The sequence below is a fragment of the Homalodisca vitripennis genome, chromosome 4, assembly GCF_021130785.1.
Source record: "Homalodisca vitripennis isolate AUS2020 chromosome 4, UT_GWSS_2.1, whole genome shotgun sequence".
NCBI lineage: Eukaryota > Metazoa > Arthropoda > Insecta > Hemiptera > Cicadellidae > Homalodisca > Homalodisca vitripennis.
Genome location: NC_060210.1, coordinates 159161253 through 159183948, shown reverse-complemented (window position 1 = coordinate 159183948; position 22696 = coordinate 159161253). Strand labels below are relative to the sequence as shown.

Sequence of the window (22696 nt, the reverse complement as noted above, 5' to 3'; positions counted from 1 at the left end):
AATCTTCACTAAAAAGATTAATGTAAAAAATGTTTTTGTACCATTCGATATGATCTCTAATTGCACCTATGTTCATTCCCCAACTGTCACTTGCAATCCTTAAAATTCACGTCCACCAACTAAATAAAAGTTAGTACTAAATTAGTTGAATGCAGCAACAAAATGTAAACAAATAAGAAATAGAAACAAATATTGCTTTTTATATCTGGTATAATTATATCTGAAAAAAATTTAAAAAAGAACAACCTAAAACACTCTATTAGGCACAACGGAAACTATGTAAAAGTGTTCCTACGATTCTCCAGTAGATCGCAATTGCATTCAGCCGAATAATTACTTTTTTAACGCAGAAAATATAGAATAAATACAGAATTTAGAACAAAAAGAATAAAACGTTGTTTATCTTTGATTCAAATCGTGGCAAACAACCAATAAATGGACACCACTATATCAACGTAAATAAGTTTGTATTTAAAATGCTCTTTCAAACTCCAATACTGACAGATTTTATCAGGATTTACACGCTCTATATTCAACTCACTGGATTATATTGATGATACCAGTATACTATGAATCCTTTTACAGTACCACTAACATCTAAACAATTTGTATCTATCTGCCATGAATTCTATAACTTACATAAATATTTAAGCTTATCATATCTAAATTCAAACAATACTACTCAAATATAATATACTCAATCTTAAAATTCAAACTGTGACATAATTTTAACTTGATACACTAATTTTGGTAAATAATTAATTGCTCACACTTCCTTAAATAGAATGTACTACACATAGAACAATATAGAATGTCCCATTATTAATTATTTAATTAGAGCCTTTATTACAAGTATATAGTTTTCTTTTTTTTTAGTTAAATGACAAACTCACCCGTGTTTTTCCTGATGTTTTGTTGAACTCCATAAAAGATATTAATGAAATACAGTCATCTTGAATGTCAAATGTTGGCAACATGTTTTTTTTACATCCCAATAGTGTTTTGTTCTGAAATATAAAAATGTGTTTCACAATGAAAACAAATACAAAATTGAATGTATCTTTAGCCATGATCACTCATTATTTACTGACATACAAGACTGTAGTACATTGACAATTTAGAGTAGACATAATAGTTAAGAAATTTATTGTGGAGGTCAATGATAATTTTTTTATAAAAATAGCTTTAATCTTATTATAATACTAAGATCTTATGCTTTTATCTTGTAACCATTATAGACTGAAACTATAATAGATTTTTTCTTTCAGCACAATATTACATCCTAGAAAGACATGACACAAACATGCAAAATTCCAACAAAGTAACTTAACCCTCTCCCGGGCAATCACCATGGCAGGAAGCCTGGTGCTAATGTCCAAGGGCTGCAGATCACCATCATTGCTATCTGTTTTGTCCTAGCACCATACGGCTACTTTTGGAACTGCTAATGGAAATATCTATTGGCAGTATTGCTGCCTTTGTTCACTGCATGTTTTTAAGCCTAGTGATGTAAACAAAACACACATTCTATGTGATTATTTCTATGTGATCTAGAAATAATATACGAAACATTATCAAGTTCTTCATTGACAGCGATTTAACCATTTTTCATCAAAATTCCTTCCAACTTCTTTTGCTATTTTACATAATTACTAGACATGTTTATAACTGCCTGCAGCTACTGATTTACTCACATATTGTTATATTGTTTTTACAGTTATTTGTACAAAATATGTAGTTTTATTTTAATTTGACAAAAAAATCATTTCTTGTACAAATTAGTGAGTATTCATTTAGATTTAGTTTAGCTTTTAGGCTTAATACTTTTTAAAATACCATCATATCATACAGAATATAATAACACTGACAACAATGTATAATAGTTTTGTTTTAATAGAGTTGTTAAAATAATAAAGGCACAAGTGTGTTCTCCCGTGACAGAGTGGCCCAATCAATTCAGCCCGGTAGCACTTGAGACTCATTGCGGTAATTCGACCGGGAGAGGGTTATGGTTTTTAAATTCAGACACTAAATGATGCAAAATCAACAACAGTGATACAGGAAAACTGTTTCAAATTTCCACCTATTTAACCATATTTAAAAATTTCCCCACATTTGTTTTACATACATGACGTGTTCAACAAATAATAAATAAGTGAACATTAAATAGAAGTAAGTGTGTGTGTGTGTGAAAACAGAATATTACAATTAAAATCCTCATCTTTTCCACCATACAGAACAAATTTTAGAAAAAAAGTATATAAAGCAAAGTTTTTAAAAGGCAAGATGTGAAGATACTTAAGAATTCATTACAGAGGGCTCATTGAATAATCTAACATCAACATAAATCAAATAATAAAGATAATGGTGAAGTATTTGTTGCTACTAGTAATATTGTTTTAAAAGAACAAAGAATGACATTAATATTTTACACTCACAGAAAACTTCCTTGAAATAACTTTAGTGAATGTGGCGAGGTACGCAACAGTCTCGTGAGAGTTGGCTGTATACTTCACTGCAAACCTGTCAATGAACTGTGTGTTGGCAGCGGCCTGCAGGAGGGTGGAGGTGGGCAGACTGTATTGTCTCTGTCCATGGCTCTCTACCAGGTACATGCAGTGGGGCAGACCACATTGCTTCATACGAAACTGTAACCCAAATACAAGTCTCCGAAAAATGTTCAGAATAAATAAAGAAATTTATGTTGTTTACATGCAGTATAAATTAACAAACCTGTCACAATAATACAAAGAAGTAAAAGAGCATATTATTGTATGATATATCACAATATGAATAAATAGCTAGTTTTGTTAAACACTAGGAAATAAATACATTATTAACCATGTGTACTAGTGGCCACATTACCAATCTGAGTGAATTGTCTATATTATCCACAGTCTCCTGGTACTCACAGGGTCAATGTGTTCACTTAGTGTTTGTTTTCACTTTGCTTCATTTCATATGTCTTGCAACTTCTACTTAGGCACATGAGAGATGTACAATGTTGCATGCTCAAAAAGTATTATTTTTAATTTATAACATGGAATAGAGTATGTAAAATCCATGGGCTTTTGTAATCATTATGAAATAGAACCGTGGTTATAGCAACGCATGTTAATTATAAAAATTGGCGAAATGGTAAGATGGCAATTCGGAAACTTTTGCCTTGTTGTAAAGTTTAAACTCCGTGAGTTATCGGTTTTCATCTACGCTGTAATATCTTACTGCCAGGTTTTTTTTGCAATCAAATAAAATTATTACTAATAGTTCTAATGATAATTTCTTAAAATTAACAATTATAATGTAATTTAAATACATGTTAAATTGTGTTATAATTATATTATACTAGATGTTTCCCGCGGCTTCGCAATTTTTTCGTAAGCTTTTCCCCGTGTAAGAGTACTTCTGGTTCAAGCGAATCATTATTTCCAACGCCGATGTAAAGCTTGTTGCCACGATTAAGAAAATCTGTCAAAGTGTATATTTATAGCCATTGTACACGCTCATGTACTTCATTATAAAGTGGTCTCACACTCAAGCTTTAAGTTCAACCAAAAATTCAGCCTTCAAATAGTGTTTGGCTTTTTAATATACGTAACTGTCTAGTGATTGCAGTTTAAAATGTGCAGGCGCTTTAATAACTTTTATATTTTCACTGTCGCCTGGTGGCGAGTTACTCAATGGGTATAGCATATAAACCTTTTCCGTGGAAAAATACATAAACACACAAATTTTCATAATGATCGGTCAAATAGTTCACGATTCCATAAAGGACAAACACACAAACATTCATTTTTGTACATATAGATTATATATATTTTTTTAATTTATTATATTTTCAGAAATGTCTTGCTCAAAGCATAAATTTATTACCTAATCTATAATCTAAAAACAATAACATGCCTTCATCATTATTTCTACTAGTTCCTGTCATACCAACAAAAACATTAAAGAAACACAATAGAAACTAAAACACTTCTAAACATTGGTTTGTGTTTTAAGTTTGTAACTGATGATGGAAGAGTTGACAGGTTAATGGGATTTTGGATATTTGCCATCATTGTATTTTACAAAATCTGTAACACCATGTTTCAAAGGAATTAAATCTACCCTCTTTATCAAGTTTAATGAAAATTAATACATTAGAAGTATGTATTTAAAACCTACAACATGTGGAAATGGACTGCCACCAAACAAAATAAAATAAGGGAATAATACCCAACTGCTAGAAATTCAGATAAGAGAAAATGAACCCAGGCACTGTTCCATTTAGATTCAATTGGAAATTTAGATATTACCCATGTGTGTTTTCTTACAATGAACTGTTGTTAATCTAAATTTTCAAATGAACCATCACAAACCTGTCAAAGAAGTCACATATTCTGTTTGACAGAGCAAAGAGCTTGTGCTCAGACATGGATAACTTAAAAGAAGAAATCAAAATTGTTGAATCAGATCATACAAAAATGGGTTAATTAATGACCATTTAAATAAACACTCTTAAACAGTTTCGTAAAAACCAAACCAAAAATGGAACACAGGATTCAAGAACTTTATTACAGTGTAACATGTCCTTGTAATAGGAAATGTATTGGTGAGACGAAAAGACCACTAAATGTAAGAATTAAATAACATAAAGAAAATACAAAAACAGGGCTAGTGGAAAAGTCTAAAATTGCACAACATTGCTAAACTGATGGATTAGAATGAAGCCACATAAATACACCATGAGGAGTATTTCTTCAAACATAAACTTCTTGAGGCTTTATACATAAAATTAGCAGACCAACCACTAAGTTAACCTTAACGTAGGGCCAGGGCTTTATGTCTTTACCCTTCCCCTCTCAACCATCGCTTTTTTGCGTCTTTGTTTTAGATGACACACTGCAATACCACAGGCAATGCTGACATTATTTCTCTTGTTAGTGTTCCATTATCGCTTGTGCTGGTGTGACACATGTTTTTGCTTTTAACTTCTGTGCAGTGACAATGCATGGATTTATTTTCTCCTATCTGGACTTTACTAGTTGGCAGGTTTGTTTCTTTTTTTGTGGCAGTTGATTGCCATAAACATGTTGTAGGTTTTAGGTGCATGTTTATGTTTTAATTTTCTTTCCAGCTGACGAAGACGGTAGATTTAAATCCTCTCGAAATGTAGTGTTATTTTGTAACATAAAACAATGGCAAATGTCCAAAATCCTATTATTCATAAAATGTTGTGGTAATTGCAATAAGAACACTCACCAAGTGCTTTAGTAATTATTAATTTTTAACCATTAGAAATCAGTAGCAATCAAACAGTAGTGAGCGACTGTTGATTTCTTTTAGTTCAAGCAAACAAGAATGAGCCAATTATTATCAATTTACAGCTGTCAGGCATTAAGTGTTAGTTATACAGCAATTAGAAACATGTTGACACAAGAGTGACAGTTTCATGTTTCATGCAAATGATTGATTTGTGTTAAAGGTTTATGACACGAGTCACCGACAATAATTTTACTGTAAAGTTCTTGCTGAATACTTATTAAAAGGTTAAACTCTCTAAATTACAAAACCATTACTGAAAAATAATTTAAATTTCCCTATTTAAACTATATCTATATACATATTAACTATTTGAAAATGAAATAAACTGACACTTTACTTACCTTCTGTTCATGAAATCTGCCATCTTTTATGCTGCTAGCAAGATCATCTAGTCTTTTACGTTCAACAATAAACGGCAACAAAAGTTCTTGACCAGCTGCATTTCTACTCACCCAAGCAAAATCTCCTACTTTTAGTTTACGTACTTCTAATATTGTACCTTGGGCCTCCAACGCCTTGACTAGTTCATCCCCTCTAGAAAAATGTGTAAATGAATGAGAACTGAAAAGGTTATCAAAGAGGGAAAAATATAATTAAATGTAAATGGTTTTAATGACAAATGCTAATTAATGTAATGTAACTGGCTCAAAATCCAAAGAACGTGTTTCACCAAAATTATATGTATGCATCTTTTTTAAATAACAAAAACAAAAAAAACATTCATCCTAAAAAAAGGTAAAAAGCTAACACTTGCATAAATTTTAATTAAAGTTAATAATATTGATTAAACTGAACAAAGTAATCAGAACTTTTTCTACTTTTAGTACGAGGCCTCTATTATAATCACTAACAGAAAGACTAGTATAATTAAACTATTCATGGCAGTGACAATTCTGGGACTACAGTATTTGACAACAGAGTTATGAGGATGCTATTAGTCCTTGTGAATATGGGGACTAACAGTACGGCACATTTAGAGAGTATATGTCATCATAAAGGTCTCAACCAGTATGAGAATCTGGAATTTTGCACTATCAAGGGGGTAATACAGTCAGATTAATATACAGGGTGGCTTTTTTGTTGAGCCTGATCTTTGATAGTAACAAGACTGTAGATTGTATTACATTCATTCTATTCATAATTAATTTAATGTTGATAGTCTAAAACACAATTTAAAAAATTTATTTTTATTACTTTGTAGTGTTTTCTGCTTAAGGCTGTTATAGTGCACAGACAAAAAGCTCACTCAAACAATCTGGGACTTCATCTCATAAGTACACTATCAGATAACTAATTTCCCAATATTAATATTCAATGAAATAAATGTCAATATTGATATAATTTTAAAATAACATTTCAAGGAATATAGTGAAAGGGGTTGAAAAGGTGATGAGTGGTTGCTTGAAATTTATGACGAGACAATATTGGTATCACAAGAGAGAAAGTTATGACAACAGTGTGGGTACATTTAAAGCTAACTCGAACAAATAACTTTACTCACTTGTGGATTTCTTGTGTATCAACAAGAAGAATGGTCTGAAATGAACCCGGTGGAAAAATTACTTCTTCCCATTCACTAGAAGTGCTTTCACTATTTTGGGTTAAGCGGTGGTCACTAGATATTTCTTCAGTTCCAAGAGGAATAACCGGCTGTAACATATTATAAAGATTGCTTAATAAAGATAATAATTTCAAAATATTATAATGTTCTTCTAACACCTATATGAAAATAAAAATTAATTTGTCAAGACATTTCTAAAGTTTGAATAATTCTGTTTTATAATTTTAAAAATAATTGTATTCCCATTTCCCATCTTCTATCAATGTTGTATTGAATGCTTTATTTCCTCCTCTAGTAGTTATAAATTAGTTTTCCTTTATTGCCAGAAGAACATGGAAATTTGTTTCCAAAAAGGTGAACTTGGTTCAGTTGCAATCAATCAGAAATTATATTAGTAACAATATTGATTTTTAATGATTCAATGTGATTGTATACTTTTAAAAATCTTATATCATTGTTATCTAGAAATCCTGAGATATTTAAAATGCATGTTCATATAAGGTAAAGATGTAAATAAATTACCTTTGCATTCTAAGCACTCCTTAATTAACTACTGATTTTTTTAATTGATTTATGGCTTCAGGAAAGGCAAGGTGGCCACTTAAAATCTATTTTCAAATTTCTGGTTTTTTCCCTGGTTTTCCTGGTCAAAAATATCCAATTCTTTAGTCCATTTTTAACCTTTTGTTGCTAGCGACATGCGAGAAATTTGGTGACGATTCATCACACTGGTTGAGGCAGCGGTTGTGAGAGCTCTTGGGCTTGTTTAGACTTAGTGATTATTACTGTCGGAGACAAAACTTGTGCAACTTTTTGCCAGTGTAAACGTAGCTAGTTCAGTCGAGGTTTGGTCTGACCATGATATCAAAATAACCACTTTATTTGTTTTAACCTATGTAATATGACGTCCAACCAGAACATGTGTATGTGCCTTCTCATTGAGATGCTGCTCCCCACACGAAGTGAGCTTGAGCGCAGGTCACACTTTCACTCTACTGACCGAGTGAAATTACATTTTGGAGTTACATGACACAATGTGTCCAGCCACGCGAGCAGCTTGTGTAACCTCCTTGCTATGCACTATGGCTTGCTGGTAAAAACCAGTCTGAGCAAACGAGTAGACACTTATAATGTAGTGAAGCTGTTTCGACATTGTTTCATCTCTTCAGACACAGATAGACAACAGATTTCAGTTGTCACTGTGTTACAGTGTACTCAGATGAAGATCGAGAGAGCTTGCTCTCTCTTTGAGTACATTCTCAGCCAGTGTAGAAGATAAACTCAATTACTATGTTTGTCTTGACCTGAGCAACAACATGGTATATCTTTGTCCAGAGTGTTACAGGACACACCCTGTGTGTGTATATATATATATATATATATATTTTTTTTTTTTTTGTCGATTGCTCTGACTGTTATAACCAATAAATATTTATTATTTTAGAAAAAATACATACAATAAAAAGTTAATTGATCAAAAATCAAATAAAGAATTGATTGATTCAAGTAAATACAAAACGTAATCTGTATCTAAGAAGTATGGCTGCAGATCTCCGAGAACTGTTCTGTGAAACATTTTATTATGACAGCATGCCAATATGTTTATTAAATTTAACCACTATTTTAATTCTAAACTTTATGTTTCATAATTAAAATTTTACTGACATTAAACTCCTGTTCTGTCCTAAGACGTATATTTTCTTCATTGTGACCACAAGGAAAACTCAACTATGGCACTGAAAATATCTTAGAACAGAAGAAGACGGTAAGTAGACCGTTTTTGACAAAAGAAGTTCTCTGGGATCTACATAATATGTATATATTTTCTTAGTCGGGACAATAAAGTAAACTCAAATTTGACCCCATAAATACATTAGACTGTTAATTTAAACGGCCTGAAAATAGACGCTTTTTGGTTTTAGCTGAAGTAAGCTTCTAAGTTTTACGTGTTTACATTTATTCTATTTGTCAGGATAACATGGAAAATTCTAATATAACACTGGAAATATCTTAGACCGGAAGTCAATGCTTTTTGACAGAAGTAGGTTTTGTACATCTACACACACCCATTTATATAAATATTTTGTTAACTGTAGCATTGTAAATACATTAGACTAGATGTGAATTTAAACATCTGGAAGTAGACACATTTTGGCCGAAGTAGCCTTCTCAATCCTAACTAGATAGATATATTTCCTTTGTTGGAACAAATAGGTAAACACAACTGTGACGCTGGAAATATATTAGTCCGAAACTAGATCACGAGAGATGGAAATAAGGTTTTTTTATTTAACCAAAGTAGTTTTTTTGAGCATATGTATCACTTTTTTTGATGAAAGCAACAAGGCAAACTCAGTTGTGGCATCGGAAATATAATTAATTACTCAGAAATGGTCTTTTACACACCAAGCTTGATATAAAAATTAGTTCATCAACCTCTGATCGTCCAACCATGAACACTGAAATAACATGAATCTGATCATATGCCTACTTACGTTTAAAAAATAACATAGAGAACCGTCATATTACATCATAAGTGATTTGACAAAGTAGGCTACGGACTATGAATTTAAAAACCATACGCGAGCCACAGGTAACAGCTAGTTTAAAAATAAGTATGATTTAAGTCTAGCTATTTTAACCCTTTGAGTGCTGCGGAGCCCGGAGCGGGCTTCATGGTAATATGCGAGAATTGCCAGAAGCCCTACGGGCTCCTTAGCATTTTGTTTGTTCTCGCTGTCATAAGGGATTGCATCCAGCTTGTGTTCATGGCCATAAATGTAAATAAGAAATAACAATCAGTTGTATATACAGGGTGACAATTAAGTCTGGAACCCCCTTTTTAATTTTTGAACCACAATAGAAAGAAATACCAAAGTTCAAACGTGCTTACTGGTGATAGTAACGCACACATCTGCCCAATTAATGACCAGATATTCCCTTTGGGGGACGGTCCACAAGGAGTCAGACAAAATTCTTAAATAGCAGCATAGGTCAAGTTTGGTATCAAATTAAAGGTCTCACTTAGCAGAGTACAATGCCGCAAACCGGACTTCAAAAGGTGGATTCATTCAGTAGTTATAGCTATTTGAATTTTATAACAATTTAACAATGTAAATTATTAAGTATTACAAGTAAACACCAATTTTTAAGTACCTGTGATCAAAGTAAGTGTTCAAAATGTTCCCCTCCCATCGTCTGGCAATGTCCTAGGCGGTTTTAAAAACCATCCACTGCATTTTGAAGGTAGTCACGAGGAATATCTTGAGCTTCTTGGACTATGAGATTTCTTAGGTGCGCCAAATCTCGAGGCTTAGTACGATAAACTTTATCTTTGAGGTATCCCCAAAGAAAAAAATCCAGCGGAGATAAAGCAGGGGAACGAGCAGGCCACTCTACTGCACCACGTCTTCCAATCCATCTGTGATGGAATATTGTATCCAAGTATTCTCTAACAAGGAGAGCAAAGTGTGGTGGCGCGCCATCTTGTTGGAAATAAATTCTTTGAAATTGTCGACCAAGAGCAGCTTGTAGTGCAGGAATTATCTCATTTTGGAGCATTGCTAGATACGAGTCACCATTTAAATTACCATTGATAAATAATGGGGCCATAATTAGATTTCCTATAATACCTGCCCAAACGTTAAGTTTCTGTGGATGCTGTGTATGACTCAATCTGCCACTTTCACATTCTAACAGTAATTGTGTTATTGGTAATAATTATTGATTCCTGGCTTTGATTACTACATTGTTAGATGATGGGAGGGGAACATTTTGAACACTTACTTTGATCACAGGTACTTAAAAATTGGTGTTTACTTGTAATACTTAATAATTTACATTTTTAAATTGTTATAAAATTCAAATAGCTATAACTACTGAATGAATCCACCTTTTGAAGTCCGGTTTGCGGCATTGTACTCTGCTAAGTGAGACCTTTAATTTGATACCAAACTTGACCTATGCTGCTATTTAAGAATTTTGTCTGACTCCTTGTGGACCGTCCCCCAAAGGGAATATCTGGTCGGTAATTGGGCAGATGTGTGCGTTACTATCACCAGTAAGCACGTTTGAACTTTGGTATTTCTTTCTATTGTGGTTCAAAAATTAAAAAGGGGGTTCCAGACTTAATTGTCACCCTGTATATATATGTATGTAAACATGTAAAACTAACTTGTATTTGTAAAATTAAAACAGTGGTAGTGAATTTTTAAAATTTTTTTTGTATAACCAGAACATTGTCCGTGGATTTCAACCTGTAAATAAAGGTATTTTTTTCTACATGATTTCAGTTTACTTAGTTAGTTGTATATTTCATGTAACACTTCTAGGGTAAAATAGGACAAAGATTTAAAAATTCAGAATTATAGTGTTACGTTGGAAGCGACCTATTATAACAAAAAACAAGTTTTTCTTCAAGATGATTTTTTTCCTTCTGAATACAGTTTTTTTAAATATAATTACTTTGTTTTTCACATGATTTCTGCTTGTTTTTAAATGCTCTTTAATATAAAAATGCTGTTAAACAAATTAAAACATCTTTTAATATAGTTTTTATAGGTCAAACTAAAAAAATTGTTTTCTTGTTAATAAATTTCAAGGTAATATTCCATGTAAGCACCCCCAAAATTTTCTTATACTAATATTTTTTACTTATCTTTCTAGATAATTTTATCTACAACAAAGAAAAAAAAACAGAGTTAAAATATGTGTGATAGCAAATTTTTTATGATTTTTTTCAGAAACCTTACATTTATGCAGAAATACCCACGGTATTTCTCGCATATAAACACAAAAAATATTCCGGCATTTTTTACAATATATTTTTTTAAATTCCGGCACTCAAAGTGTTAAATATAATCATATAACAGATTTATAACTAAAACTACTCCTTTCTTGAAAGCTGGAATTCCCATATGTAAATTTTAGAAAAGACAGTTCTGCTTGCTATGTATTAATATTTTTACAAAATATAGTGAGTTTTGAAGTTTTAAAGATGATATATTATGGTTTTTTCTACTCCATAGTGAAGAATGGTACTACACTATGGGATGTTCATATAAATCACAGCGTATTCAAATTACAAAAAAAACAGTACACATATTAACCAAATCTAGCTCCAGGATACCATGTAGAACTTGTTTTAAAAAGCTACAAATATTTAAAGTAGTCACTTTATATTTTGAGGTTTTACTTTATATGTATCGAAACATTTAGCAATAGAAAACCGTCATTCCCATAGTTTATAGTTCAAGACATAGATAGAGATCTACTTCCAATCCCAATTCATAGGACAAAATTATTCGAACAAACTTGATTTTATGTAGGAATTAATCTATTCAATCTTTACCACAATGTTGCACAAATTTATTATACAAAGAATTTTCAAATAAATTTAAAACCCATCTCTTAGATAAGGTCTATTACACAGTAAATGAATATTATTTAGATTAAGCCAAGTTTCAAAGTGTATAAATATTTTAAATTGTTTGTTTATTGTGTATTTTAATTGCATGTTTTCATAGCTTTTAATTTTTTTAAATTAGTATTTATTTAGTTGGTAAGTTTATATTATGACGAGACACCTGTTTTGTATTATAATTTGTAATGGTGTAAAATGTTATATGCTAATAAATGACTTATGATTATTTTATTTCTATGCACATTTTTGGGTGATCATCTATTCATTTGTATTGTAGCAATGGCTTACTTTCAAAAGAAACAAAACCACTGTTATGATTTCTTAGACTATTTGAAACTAAGGATAAGTAAAAAAAAAACTCATCTCTTTTATATGCGTATGGCTGATGGATACAGATTGATTTTGGTATACTGTAGGAAAATATACTTGTTTTCGTGGCCCTCTACAAATTATTTTCCTCTGGGATAATCGTCTATTGTTATTAAATGGTTAGTACCTATGGTGTCGACATTGAGCATTCAAATAGACATCTTTTCTTAGTTATTTCTTAATTTTAAGAAAGTACGGTATATAACATATGTATCCATGTTTGAATGAAAACTGATGTGCCTATCTACCTACTACAGTAATATAATAGAGTAATTAAAATGAAAAATAGGCCTTGTATTTTTAATATTAGTTTAACATACCATTTATATCTTGCACCCAAATCTTGAAGGAAACAGATACTGTAGACAATGTAACTTACTTGAAGAATGCTAAGAGGTCTTTCAACTTCTTTCTCAATCCTTTTCTGAGGAGATTTCGTAGTACATGTCTTATTCTCATTTCTTATTCTTGGGTGATTAGTGAGTTTTGGGGGTGAAGATATGTTTGGAATACAAAGAGATGATTCTTCATCAACTACTGGAAGTTTTTCAGCTAAATCAATGCCACTTTCAGTTAAACTGTACCTAAAATTGAAAACTAGGCTTTAATATAGGAGTGATATACAGGAAACCACCTTACAATGGAATAAAACTATGGGTTAGGAAGTTGTATAATTGGAGTTGTTTGCTTGTGAATATTGGCTTAGCGCTGAAACTACTATGTAAACCAGCAGCCATATACAACTCAATTCTGAATAGGACGAGTTAGGCAAAAGTTTAGATGTACAATTTGACATTTAAATAAGTATGCTGCTAACCTGTGAGGATTGCCTTGGCGCTTAACTAATTGCTTATTCACCAGCTGTCCTACACAACTCCAGCCTGAGTAGTATGAGTTGGGCAAGGGTTTGAACATGGATGTATCACAGAACGGTTGAGCTGCTTTTTGGAGTTCATCTTTTGTCATTTCTCCTAGAAATATTCCATTAGAAAAAATTATGTAAACACATACAATTTATTGAGATTAAGTGTATAACTTTAAAATAATAATATTCTATGTTTAACTGTATTCATCAAAATTTGACAAATTTTATTCCCATGTCCAATCACAACTATATTTATTATTAAAGTTTGTTTTTTTTTAATGTTTTGCAAAAGATGACTTACGCCTGAATAAAATGGATTTTTAATAATGAATTCTTAAAGAACTGTATAGATTAAGTAACTTCCTAGACAAATGGTTATATTTACTTTTGAGTTACGTCAGAGACCAAATCCACTAAAGTGAGTGACTTCTAAAAAGCCAAGTAAACTGTTGCAGATCTTTCTGTTTTTAGAATATATTAAAAATTTAAGATTTTCATTCAAACAAATAACTGCAACTGAGATATGAATGTATCCAATTCATTACACTTAATAAGTAATTATTTAAAGTGATTTATCTCAAGCTTAACTCAGCCACTGAGTAAAAAATTTATGTACGTGTTCTGTTTGCCTGTAGCGATTGTTTATGCTAGTGGTTTTTTTTTTTTTTTTTTTTTTTTTTACAAAGTTTAAGTAAACAACCCACAGTTGTGAAATTTTGTTTGTTTTGCAAAAACAATGATGGAACCGTTCGAATGTTAAAAACAGGCTACAAAATAGGGAAGAAAGAATCAACTGTACAATTGAGTTTCTCATTTTAAAAACCGTAACATGTTGATTGATGATCTTGTCCCAACAACCACCAACTGCCCAACTAGAAAAAAATAGTCCATTAAGAGTTTTTTTCCACCAGGCCAGACTTTCTATTAGTATAATTAACTAATTATTACTACCAATGTTACTTAAATATTAAGTAATTACAATTAAATAAAAAAATATTTACCTGGTGGGCCAGCTGCTTTCAAATGTTGATTTAAGGCTACAAGAATAGCATAAGACGCTGATCTTAATGTAGGAATGTATAGTTTAGAACTTTTCTGAAAAAAAAAAAAAACAAATAGTTGTTGAATTATAAAAACATTATAGTTATTAAAAAGTTACTACTATTAGCTTAAAGACCTAAGAATAGACAAGTCCCTAAGAGGTAAGACGAACATGTATACAAAGTTTCATGTAAATCAGTGATGTAATTTTTGTTAAAAGCCAGTCAGTGTTACTTGGCTTTATATGTATATATGTCATTGTAAAAATGTTCACCATAGCACACGGCTATCGGGATTACTGTGGGCATATTGCGCTCCTGATTTCGTTTCGGGTTTACTAGCCAAAAGGATAAACATTTATTTATATGGTCATACCCAAAAAATAGTATAAATTATAATTTGAAATAAGACTTATTTTTTATATTAACTTTCTTTATAAACTCTTTATAATTAGCAAACTCGGTATAAGTTCTTTTTATAAATTCCAAAAAATAATTAGCCTAAATTGATACTCACTTTAGGAGATTTGGTTTTTGGTTTTTTCTTCATCGGTGCTTCTGCTTCATTATCTAAACTTGGCTCCCGAGAGAGTGTTATATCTAAAAACAAAAAGGCATACAGGCAGTTGACAATGATAATTTTCCTTTTAGTAACTATTTCTGTTAAGTTGGACAAGTAATGTTTTATTTAAGTTTAAGATATGTAACTGTATGTATTACTGCAAGATGTATTTTGGTTGTTCTGTCTGAATAGATACAGAAATACACAATAAACAGATTTCAAAGGTTTTGCTTCTGGTGTATTTGTAAAACTGTACAGACAACTGACATTAAGGTAGACTGAAAATCTATCTTTTAAGTGGTGTACCTTCATATTAAAATTATCGGCGCCTGTTCAGATCGAAATACTATCTGTTACACATATCAGTGAGAGCTGTCTCTTTAGTCAAAAGAAAAAATTACACTGATAATAAAGTGGAAATATCATGATCAAGATTTTTTCTTTAAAATGCTATGATAACATTAAATTTTTAAACATTTATAACTGTCATAGGATTTTAAATAAAATTTAACTCAAATGTGTAAAAATCTCTCTTATTAAATAGCAAATTGGTTTGCAGTAAATGTGTTATTGCTGAACTCTAATAAAACACATGTAATGAATTTCAACTCAAATTATGTTTAATGTAATTGTGATTATTAAAAAGTTTTACAGTTATAATCCTTCGCAAAGTTATTTAAGTCTATATGTGAAAAGTAGATTAACATGGCATGATCATATATATATATATAAATTAATTGTAGGTAAAGCTTATTTTATTTTTTATGTTCACTCTATCTTAAGCAAATTATGTTAACACTCTTCTTATATATACTCAAATGATATACAAGGGCTGTCCAGAAAGTAGATTACATTTCGATCTGTAGCCGCTAGGAGCGGCCATTTTGATGTCTGGACGTATCTCCATTAAGTGGCTATCCAGCCGTGATAGTGAGAGGTTACTATCGCTCTTTGTTTTACAATAGCAGTTTAAAATGTGTGACGCAATTGAAATCCCGTGAGTTGTGAAGTGCAGTCAGTAATATGGTTTTTGTTGGCTAAGCACAATAAACATATTGAGATTTATCGCCAACTCTATGAAGCTTATGGGAAGGATGTGATTACTGAAGGTAGATTATTTGGTCTTTAAACGTCAGTGGTGTATTAGGTTTAAAAATGGCTAAAAAACTAATGGGCATGATGAGGAACAAAGGGTACAGCCAAGCATTGTGACCGATGAAATTGTCTCTAAAGTCAATAACAAGATTAAAGAAGACCGCCGATTTACAATAAAAGAACTCTCATTTAGTTTACTTAAATTTCAAGGAGTTTGTTACACAAAATTGTCACGCAGAAGTTAGGTTACCATAAATTTTGTGCAAGATGAGTACCGACCACACACGGCAAATCAGACTCTACAAGTCTTGGATGCTTTAAGTGGGAGGTTTCCACATCCGCCTTACAATCTGGACCTTGTACCCAGAGACTACCACCTGTTTCCAGCAATGAACTCCTGGCTTGCAACGTAGCGCTTTGATGACAATGTGCAACTGCAGGAGGGTGTGACTACCAGGTTGAAGTTTCAGGCGGCAGAATTTTATAACGCTGGAATTTCAAAACTAGTTCACCGCTCTGATGTGTCTAAATTTCTATGGCGACTATGTTGAAAAATAGTATTTTAGTGTCACTTTCAAATGTATATAATATAATTTTCTTTCTTTGTTTTTTTATATCAAAACGTAATCTACTTTCTGGATAGCCCTTGTAAATCTCAAATAAATATTTTTACTCTATTTGTGTATATCTTGAAAACATGTAATATATTTATTATTATTAGAACTAACTTAAGAATTATAATAATTTACTGCTCATTATAGACTATTTTGTTGGTTCAATGTATTTAACTGATTTTATAAGATCGTGAACTTTTTAGTATTCGACAATGCACAAAATACAGATTTGAAGTTGAAGAAATTATAGGGTTTAAATAAATACAGTTTTTACTATTGCATATGTCAAAAGTTAAATATATTTTCTGCTTCAACTGACATATTCAGATATATTTCAATTTCAAAAATATTCTAAATCTTAACATAAACAAAATTGTACACTATAGTTTCTTTATTAATAGGTAAAGATTTTAAGTTTCCAATTAATAATACAACTTTTAAACAATTTTTATATTTTTTAAAACAATTTCTGTGTTACATAGGCTAATAGAGTTTGAATAATAATTCATAACACCTAAGTACTTCATCCACCGAGACATGAACCTGGATCTCTCACTTACCTGGCTGGAATACTAACCTTGCTAATAATTGATAAACACAAAGTAATGGTTCTATGATATAGTAATTATAAAACTATTGTATTTGAGGGAGATCTAAGTTAAAATCCCGACAGAGCAAATACTTCTTATTCTTCAATCTGTATTAATATTTTCAATTAGGTTTTCCATATAGATGTACAGGTATATACATAATAAATAAACTGTTTTATTTACTAATTAATGTAATTATGTTTCAAATGGTTTTAGAACAATCAATATGTTTTGTAATTATTTTTATACAACTGTGAGTTTTTTTACAAAACTCAATTCATCGACCTTTAATGAACAATGTTTTAGTTTGTATTTCTGAAATTAATAATAATAAATGTTCAGTTTTGATTTCTATTGTGTCTAAAATAAAATACCTCAAACCTATTCTTAAAAGAACAAAAAGCAAATGGATAAAACTATATTTGTGAACTGTTTTATTCTCCAAAGAAATCCAGATTTAAGTTTTAAAATATTATTTATATTAAAATAGTAGTATATTCTGGTCTAATTTAAATATATAAAAACAAACGATTTACCAAGATCATTTCCTGGATGTAAATTTTTATAATCAGCCAGTTTTCTATCAAGCAATAAGCATATTCGGGTTCCAAAATTTTCCAAAATTAAACATTCTTTTCCAGTTTTTAAAGGCAGTGGATACTTCTTCAATGACTGTAGAGCCTAGGACAGATTAATTATTGATTTAAAATTACACAAAAATTGTAAATCCTCAACACAGAGTTGACACTATTAGTTTTGAGGTATGAGATTTAAGTTACACTTACCACAGTTTAACCCTTTAGAGATCAGACAAAACATTTTCTTTACATCAGAGGAATACAGACGACTTTTACAGAGTACTACAGTTGCCAAAGATAAAGTTTGAGAAGGGAAGATGAGAGTTTGGCTGATATTGCCTTCAGCCATCAGCAAAGATACAGCACTTCCTGCCCTGCTCTAATATCAATGAACAATAAACGTAAGTATTAGCTATATTACATTAGTAAAATATAAAAAATCTAATTGTCTAGTCACAAATGCTTGAGAAAGATAAAAATATCACAAGATAAAAAGTAGGGTAAGGACACGTAATAATGAGCCACATAAATAGATTGGGTATGCAAACTGCTGCTGCTTGGGTATTGCCTCCGCCTTGGCCTTACTCCGGCAGCCAGGCATAACTTACCCAATATTAATGGGAAACATTTTCATAACTATCTTAAAGTAAAGAAAAAACACATTCTACAATATTTACAATACATTTTTTCAACCATAACAGCGGCAGTGTGCTCTGAATGGATGGTGGCCTCCATTTAATCAGAAAGTAACTGTTATTATTTGAGGCTATAAAAATCATTGACAATAAAATATAAATCACAAAAAATGTTAGGAATTTAAAACGCTAGTGACAACATAATCTATTGTACTTGCTATTACAAAATGCAGTTCATGTACTGACAAATATGCTTATACAGGATGTCCCATATGTAAGCAGTCAAACTTCAGGAAGTTTTTCTAAAGGTTACCACAAATAAAAAATATCATGAGAACATATGGTTTATCTCGCTTCATTTTCCGTTGATCTGTCTGTATGTGATTTGATACAAAAAGCTTAATATCTTAAAAGTTACTTAAACAAAATCGTGAAACTTGTTATGAATATTGGTCCTTACATATTCCTTAAAAGTTTCAAATTGTACAAAATGTCTTTTAAAAAGGCAGTCATTTAAATTTTTAAAGGTAAATGTCCCAAAAACCTTCAATTTTTGTAAAAACCTGTAAGGAACAAGAATGTTGAAGAATTCCTCCTGAAGGGGGTTTTCCTCTACAGGACTGCTCCTGCACATTTTAGTTTTTATGGTAGTTTCATGGTTTTATCTTAAATAACTTCTATGATAAAAAGCTTTTTGTAAAAATCACACTCCTGAAGTTTGGCTGACCACATATGGGACACCCTTATATAACTATGAAAGGTTTTCCATGTTCCAATTGTACACATTTCATCATTTTATTTGCGACAAAAATGTACGTCATTGACAAAGTCATAAATACGGTTTATTATTACAGCAATGTCGAAATCTTAAAACTAACAATAACTAAGCTTATACAGCACAACAGTGATTGTAACAGGAAACAAAAACGCAATAATCATTAAAAATCCAAATTTTTAATTTTGAAAAATTAATTTAAGCTATAAAATAGATTCTCCAACAGCCAGGAATATAAATTATTTTGAAATGTTAGCAACATAGCTAATGCTGCAGCAAATTTGTTACAAGTATTAATAAAATTTAAATAAGGTATTAATTAGTAGGCATTTTAAAAGTAGGAACCTAAAGATTTGCAATATTATGCAGTAATTTTTGGGCTAGTAGTTCCGTAAAAATGAATTATTATTTGTTTGTATTGTCACAGTTGATTTCTTTTTTATTAACAGTGTATCTCCGATGACATATTAGATTAGGTGAAAATAAATCAAGCATACCTTTGCAAAAGCATACTGAGTGTCTGAGTTTCTAGAAGCAGCTTCATCTTTCCATTCTTGCAGCCATTTTTCAAATAAAGGATTAGGATGACTCAATTTTAAAGTTTTTCTTTTCAAGTGTTTCTCATTACTTGACATGATTGAGAGACCACAATGAATCACGATAATGTAGTTTGTCAATACTTCAAGGTAAGTGGTTTTGATTCATTTTAATTTTGTTTACTGAAATAAAAAAATACACTATTTTAGTTTCAATTATTGAAACCCGCACGAAAATAGTCTGACATTAAGGTAATATTGCCATATCGCTGCTAATCACCAGCTTTTCCTACTATGGCATGATTGTGTTCACATACTGTCATGATTTATAAGTTGTCTGCAAAACAGAATGAGATTGGATACATATATGTTTATTTACTGATATGTAACAGGTGATGGAACTTTTATTGCAACAGATGTAGAAACATATCAACAATTTACCTTACATGTAAAATTGGAAAAAGTGTTCTTGAAAAGTGTGTGTTGTGAAAAAGTGTGGCACAGAGTGTAAAGGGGGTAATCAGATGCACCAGCCACCATCAAACTATTTTTGAGTGGGCTGCTTTAGCAGATGACAAAAACTTCAAAGAAAAGACCAAGAAACTGGCTAAACTTTCTGAAAAATTGAACTATATAATTTGTTAAACAGATTGTGCCACAACTCTCAACGAATCTTTTCAGGTATATTAAATATAGTACATCTAATATAGCTGAAAAGTATATATCTGATGTATATTTTCCTAAATGTACCAGGTATATGTACTTGGACCAAAGAGAAATCAAAATATCATATTGAAACTTTTAAAAATTTAATAATTAACAGAACGGCCGCCAATTTGTAATGTTTACTTATTCATTTCAAATTTGAGAACGGCTTATTGTAATAACTAAGCAGTTATTACAATAATCTACATATAATTAAATTTGATATGTAGATAGCTTTACAAAAAGGAGGCCACTCTGTCCCTATCTACTTGTTACTGTGCGAAATAAGTAGGTTTAGATTAGGTTATCATAAATATATTAATTATAGTACCAAAGTTAAAGATAATCTTTACGAGCACTCACGTGATCTGAGCTTGAATTTGGGTACTATCTTGAGGGAAATTTTTCTTTTCTCACAAAGTGCGGGGTAACGCCAAAGCTCATACTGATCGTGCATTTCCAATCAGTACTTACCCAACCTCAAATCGCATCCAAAACCGTTCCAACTTTTCCTACATGAGATCATGTTAGACGATCTGGCATTCGGCACCACCCTGTATTTCTGGTGAAAAAAAGAAAAGATCCCTCGAGGTAGTACCTAAATTCAAGCTCAGATTATGTGAGTGTTCGTTAACATCATATATTTATAATTGCTTACTTATATAGCCTGTAACAAATAGTAGATAGGGACAGATCAGCATCGTTCTCGCCGGCAACACTTCCTTTTGAGAGGCAGAATAAAGAAACAATCGTCATAATGACACATAAATTTCACAGTAAAGCAAATAAAGTCTGTTTTTTGTAATAATGTCGTTTTTATGTTCTCCGGTAAGAAAAATTCTCCCAAAAAAAGTGCTCTCCTGATAATAACAAAGTATCATAGGTACTACCTCAAAGAATGTCTTCCGTTCGTCGACATCAGCACAGGGTAGCACAGATGCTGCTGCAACCTGCGCTGATGTTCAACCCAAAACATTGCTCATTTGGGTCAATATTCTTCTGATTTCAGTATTATTGGTAATATAAGTTCACAGTTCAAAAATCTTTATTTCTACAATATATTACAGCAAATACATATTGTCAAGTGCAGTAAGCACGTTTATTGACAAATCTTTACACATATAAAATAAAAATTTAAATATAATTTGGTCGGCTGCACATTATATTAACAAACAAACTTTATTTATACAAATATTTCAATAAACTGTTATTATTTGCTAACCAAAGCTTGCACCACCTATTTCCACAACTAACAATCAAAACAAAACCCCAATTATATTAAGTCCTGCTACTACCATTATCATACAGTGTTTATATGGTATATAACTTAACCACCATGTTTTTGTTTACGTGTTTGTAAACGGAAAGAAATAAAGTTAATAAAAAAACCATCATTTTACTTTCTTCTAGTTTTTGAAGACTATACTACATGAGACAGATTATACGTATTAATAGGCTGCAGCATAATATGCGACCACCTCAACAATCAAATCATGATTATCGAATCATTGATATTCATGACTAAAAAATACTGTATATACTGAAAACACTACATATATTCTAAAAATACTGAAAACACAATGTGGAATCAAATTACATAATAGGTATTTCAAATAACAATATAGTCCTGCTGGTTTTATATCTTAACCATTAATATATTATAATGATAAATTAAAACTATCTATGCTATCTATACTTACAAAATGTTAGAAACAAAACTATGTAACATTTACTTACTTTTAACTATTTTCAAGGCTAAACGTCTGACTCCTTGTAACACAAAGAACACATGTAGGTCGTCATTGTACTTGTCACCATTAGTCAAATACCAAACACATGATTTTACTTTAAATTAATTTGGAGCAATTATGTAGAACTGAATTCCATTTTAGGCTTTCGAAATTGTATTATAGTGAAGCTATACTTTTATACATCAAAAAATGTATTTATTTTCAGATTATATAAAATAACAAAATTATTTAAACTATGTTTGAACAATTTAGTATTTACGATTACTTTAGCCAATTTGAAATGGTATTCTG

The 22696-nt window shown here is 31.0% G+C and overlaps 1 protein-coding gene across 6 annotated transcripts in view; it reads right to left on the bottom strand.

The window, feature by feature from the left end:
* The window catches only part of LOC124360431 (crossover junction endonuclease MUS81), a 28604-nt gene that overhangs the window by 2042 nt on the left and 3866 nt on the right, over positions 1 to 22696 (bottom strand). For 2 of the 6 annotated variants that reach the window (XM_046814058.1, XM_046814059.1), the window contains exons 2-11: positions 19911 to 20132; positions 18211 to 18382; positions 15082 to 15164; positions 14526 to 14619; positions 13477 to 13630; positions 13039 to 13243; positions 6809 to 6957; positions 5649 to 5841; positions 2439 to 2648; positions 894 to 1007 (exon numbers count right to left, since the gene is read on the bottom strand). In XM_046814058.1, coding sequence (XP_046670014.1) covers positions 894 to 1007; positions 2439 to 2648; positions 5649 to 5841; positions 6809 to 6957; positions 13039 to 13243; positions 13477 to 13630; positions 14526 to 14619; positions 15082 to 15164; positions 18211 to 18382; positions 19911 to 20048 — 1512 coding nt within the window. In that variant the 5' untranslated portion in view covers positions 20049 to 20132. Of the gene's footprint in view, positions 1 to 893; positions 1008 to 2438; positions 2649 to 5648; positions 5842 to 6808; positions 6958 to 13038; positions 13244 to 13476; positions 13631 to 14525; positions 14620 to 15081; positions 15165 to 17961; positions 18107 to 18210; positions 18383 to 19910; positions 20133 to 22391; positions 22555 to 22696 lie in introns of those variants that run through there. The other 4 variants (XM_046814060.1, XM_046814061.1, XM_046814063.1 and 1 more) reach the window with 4 other exon arrangements.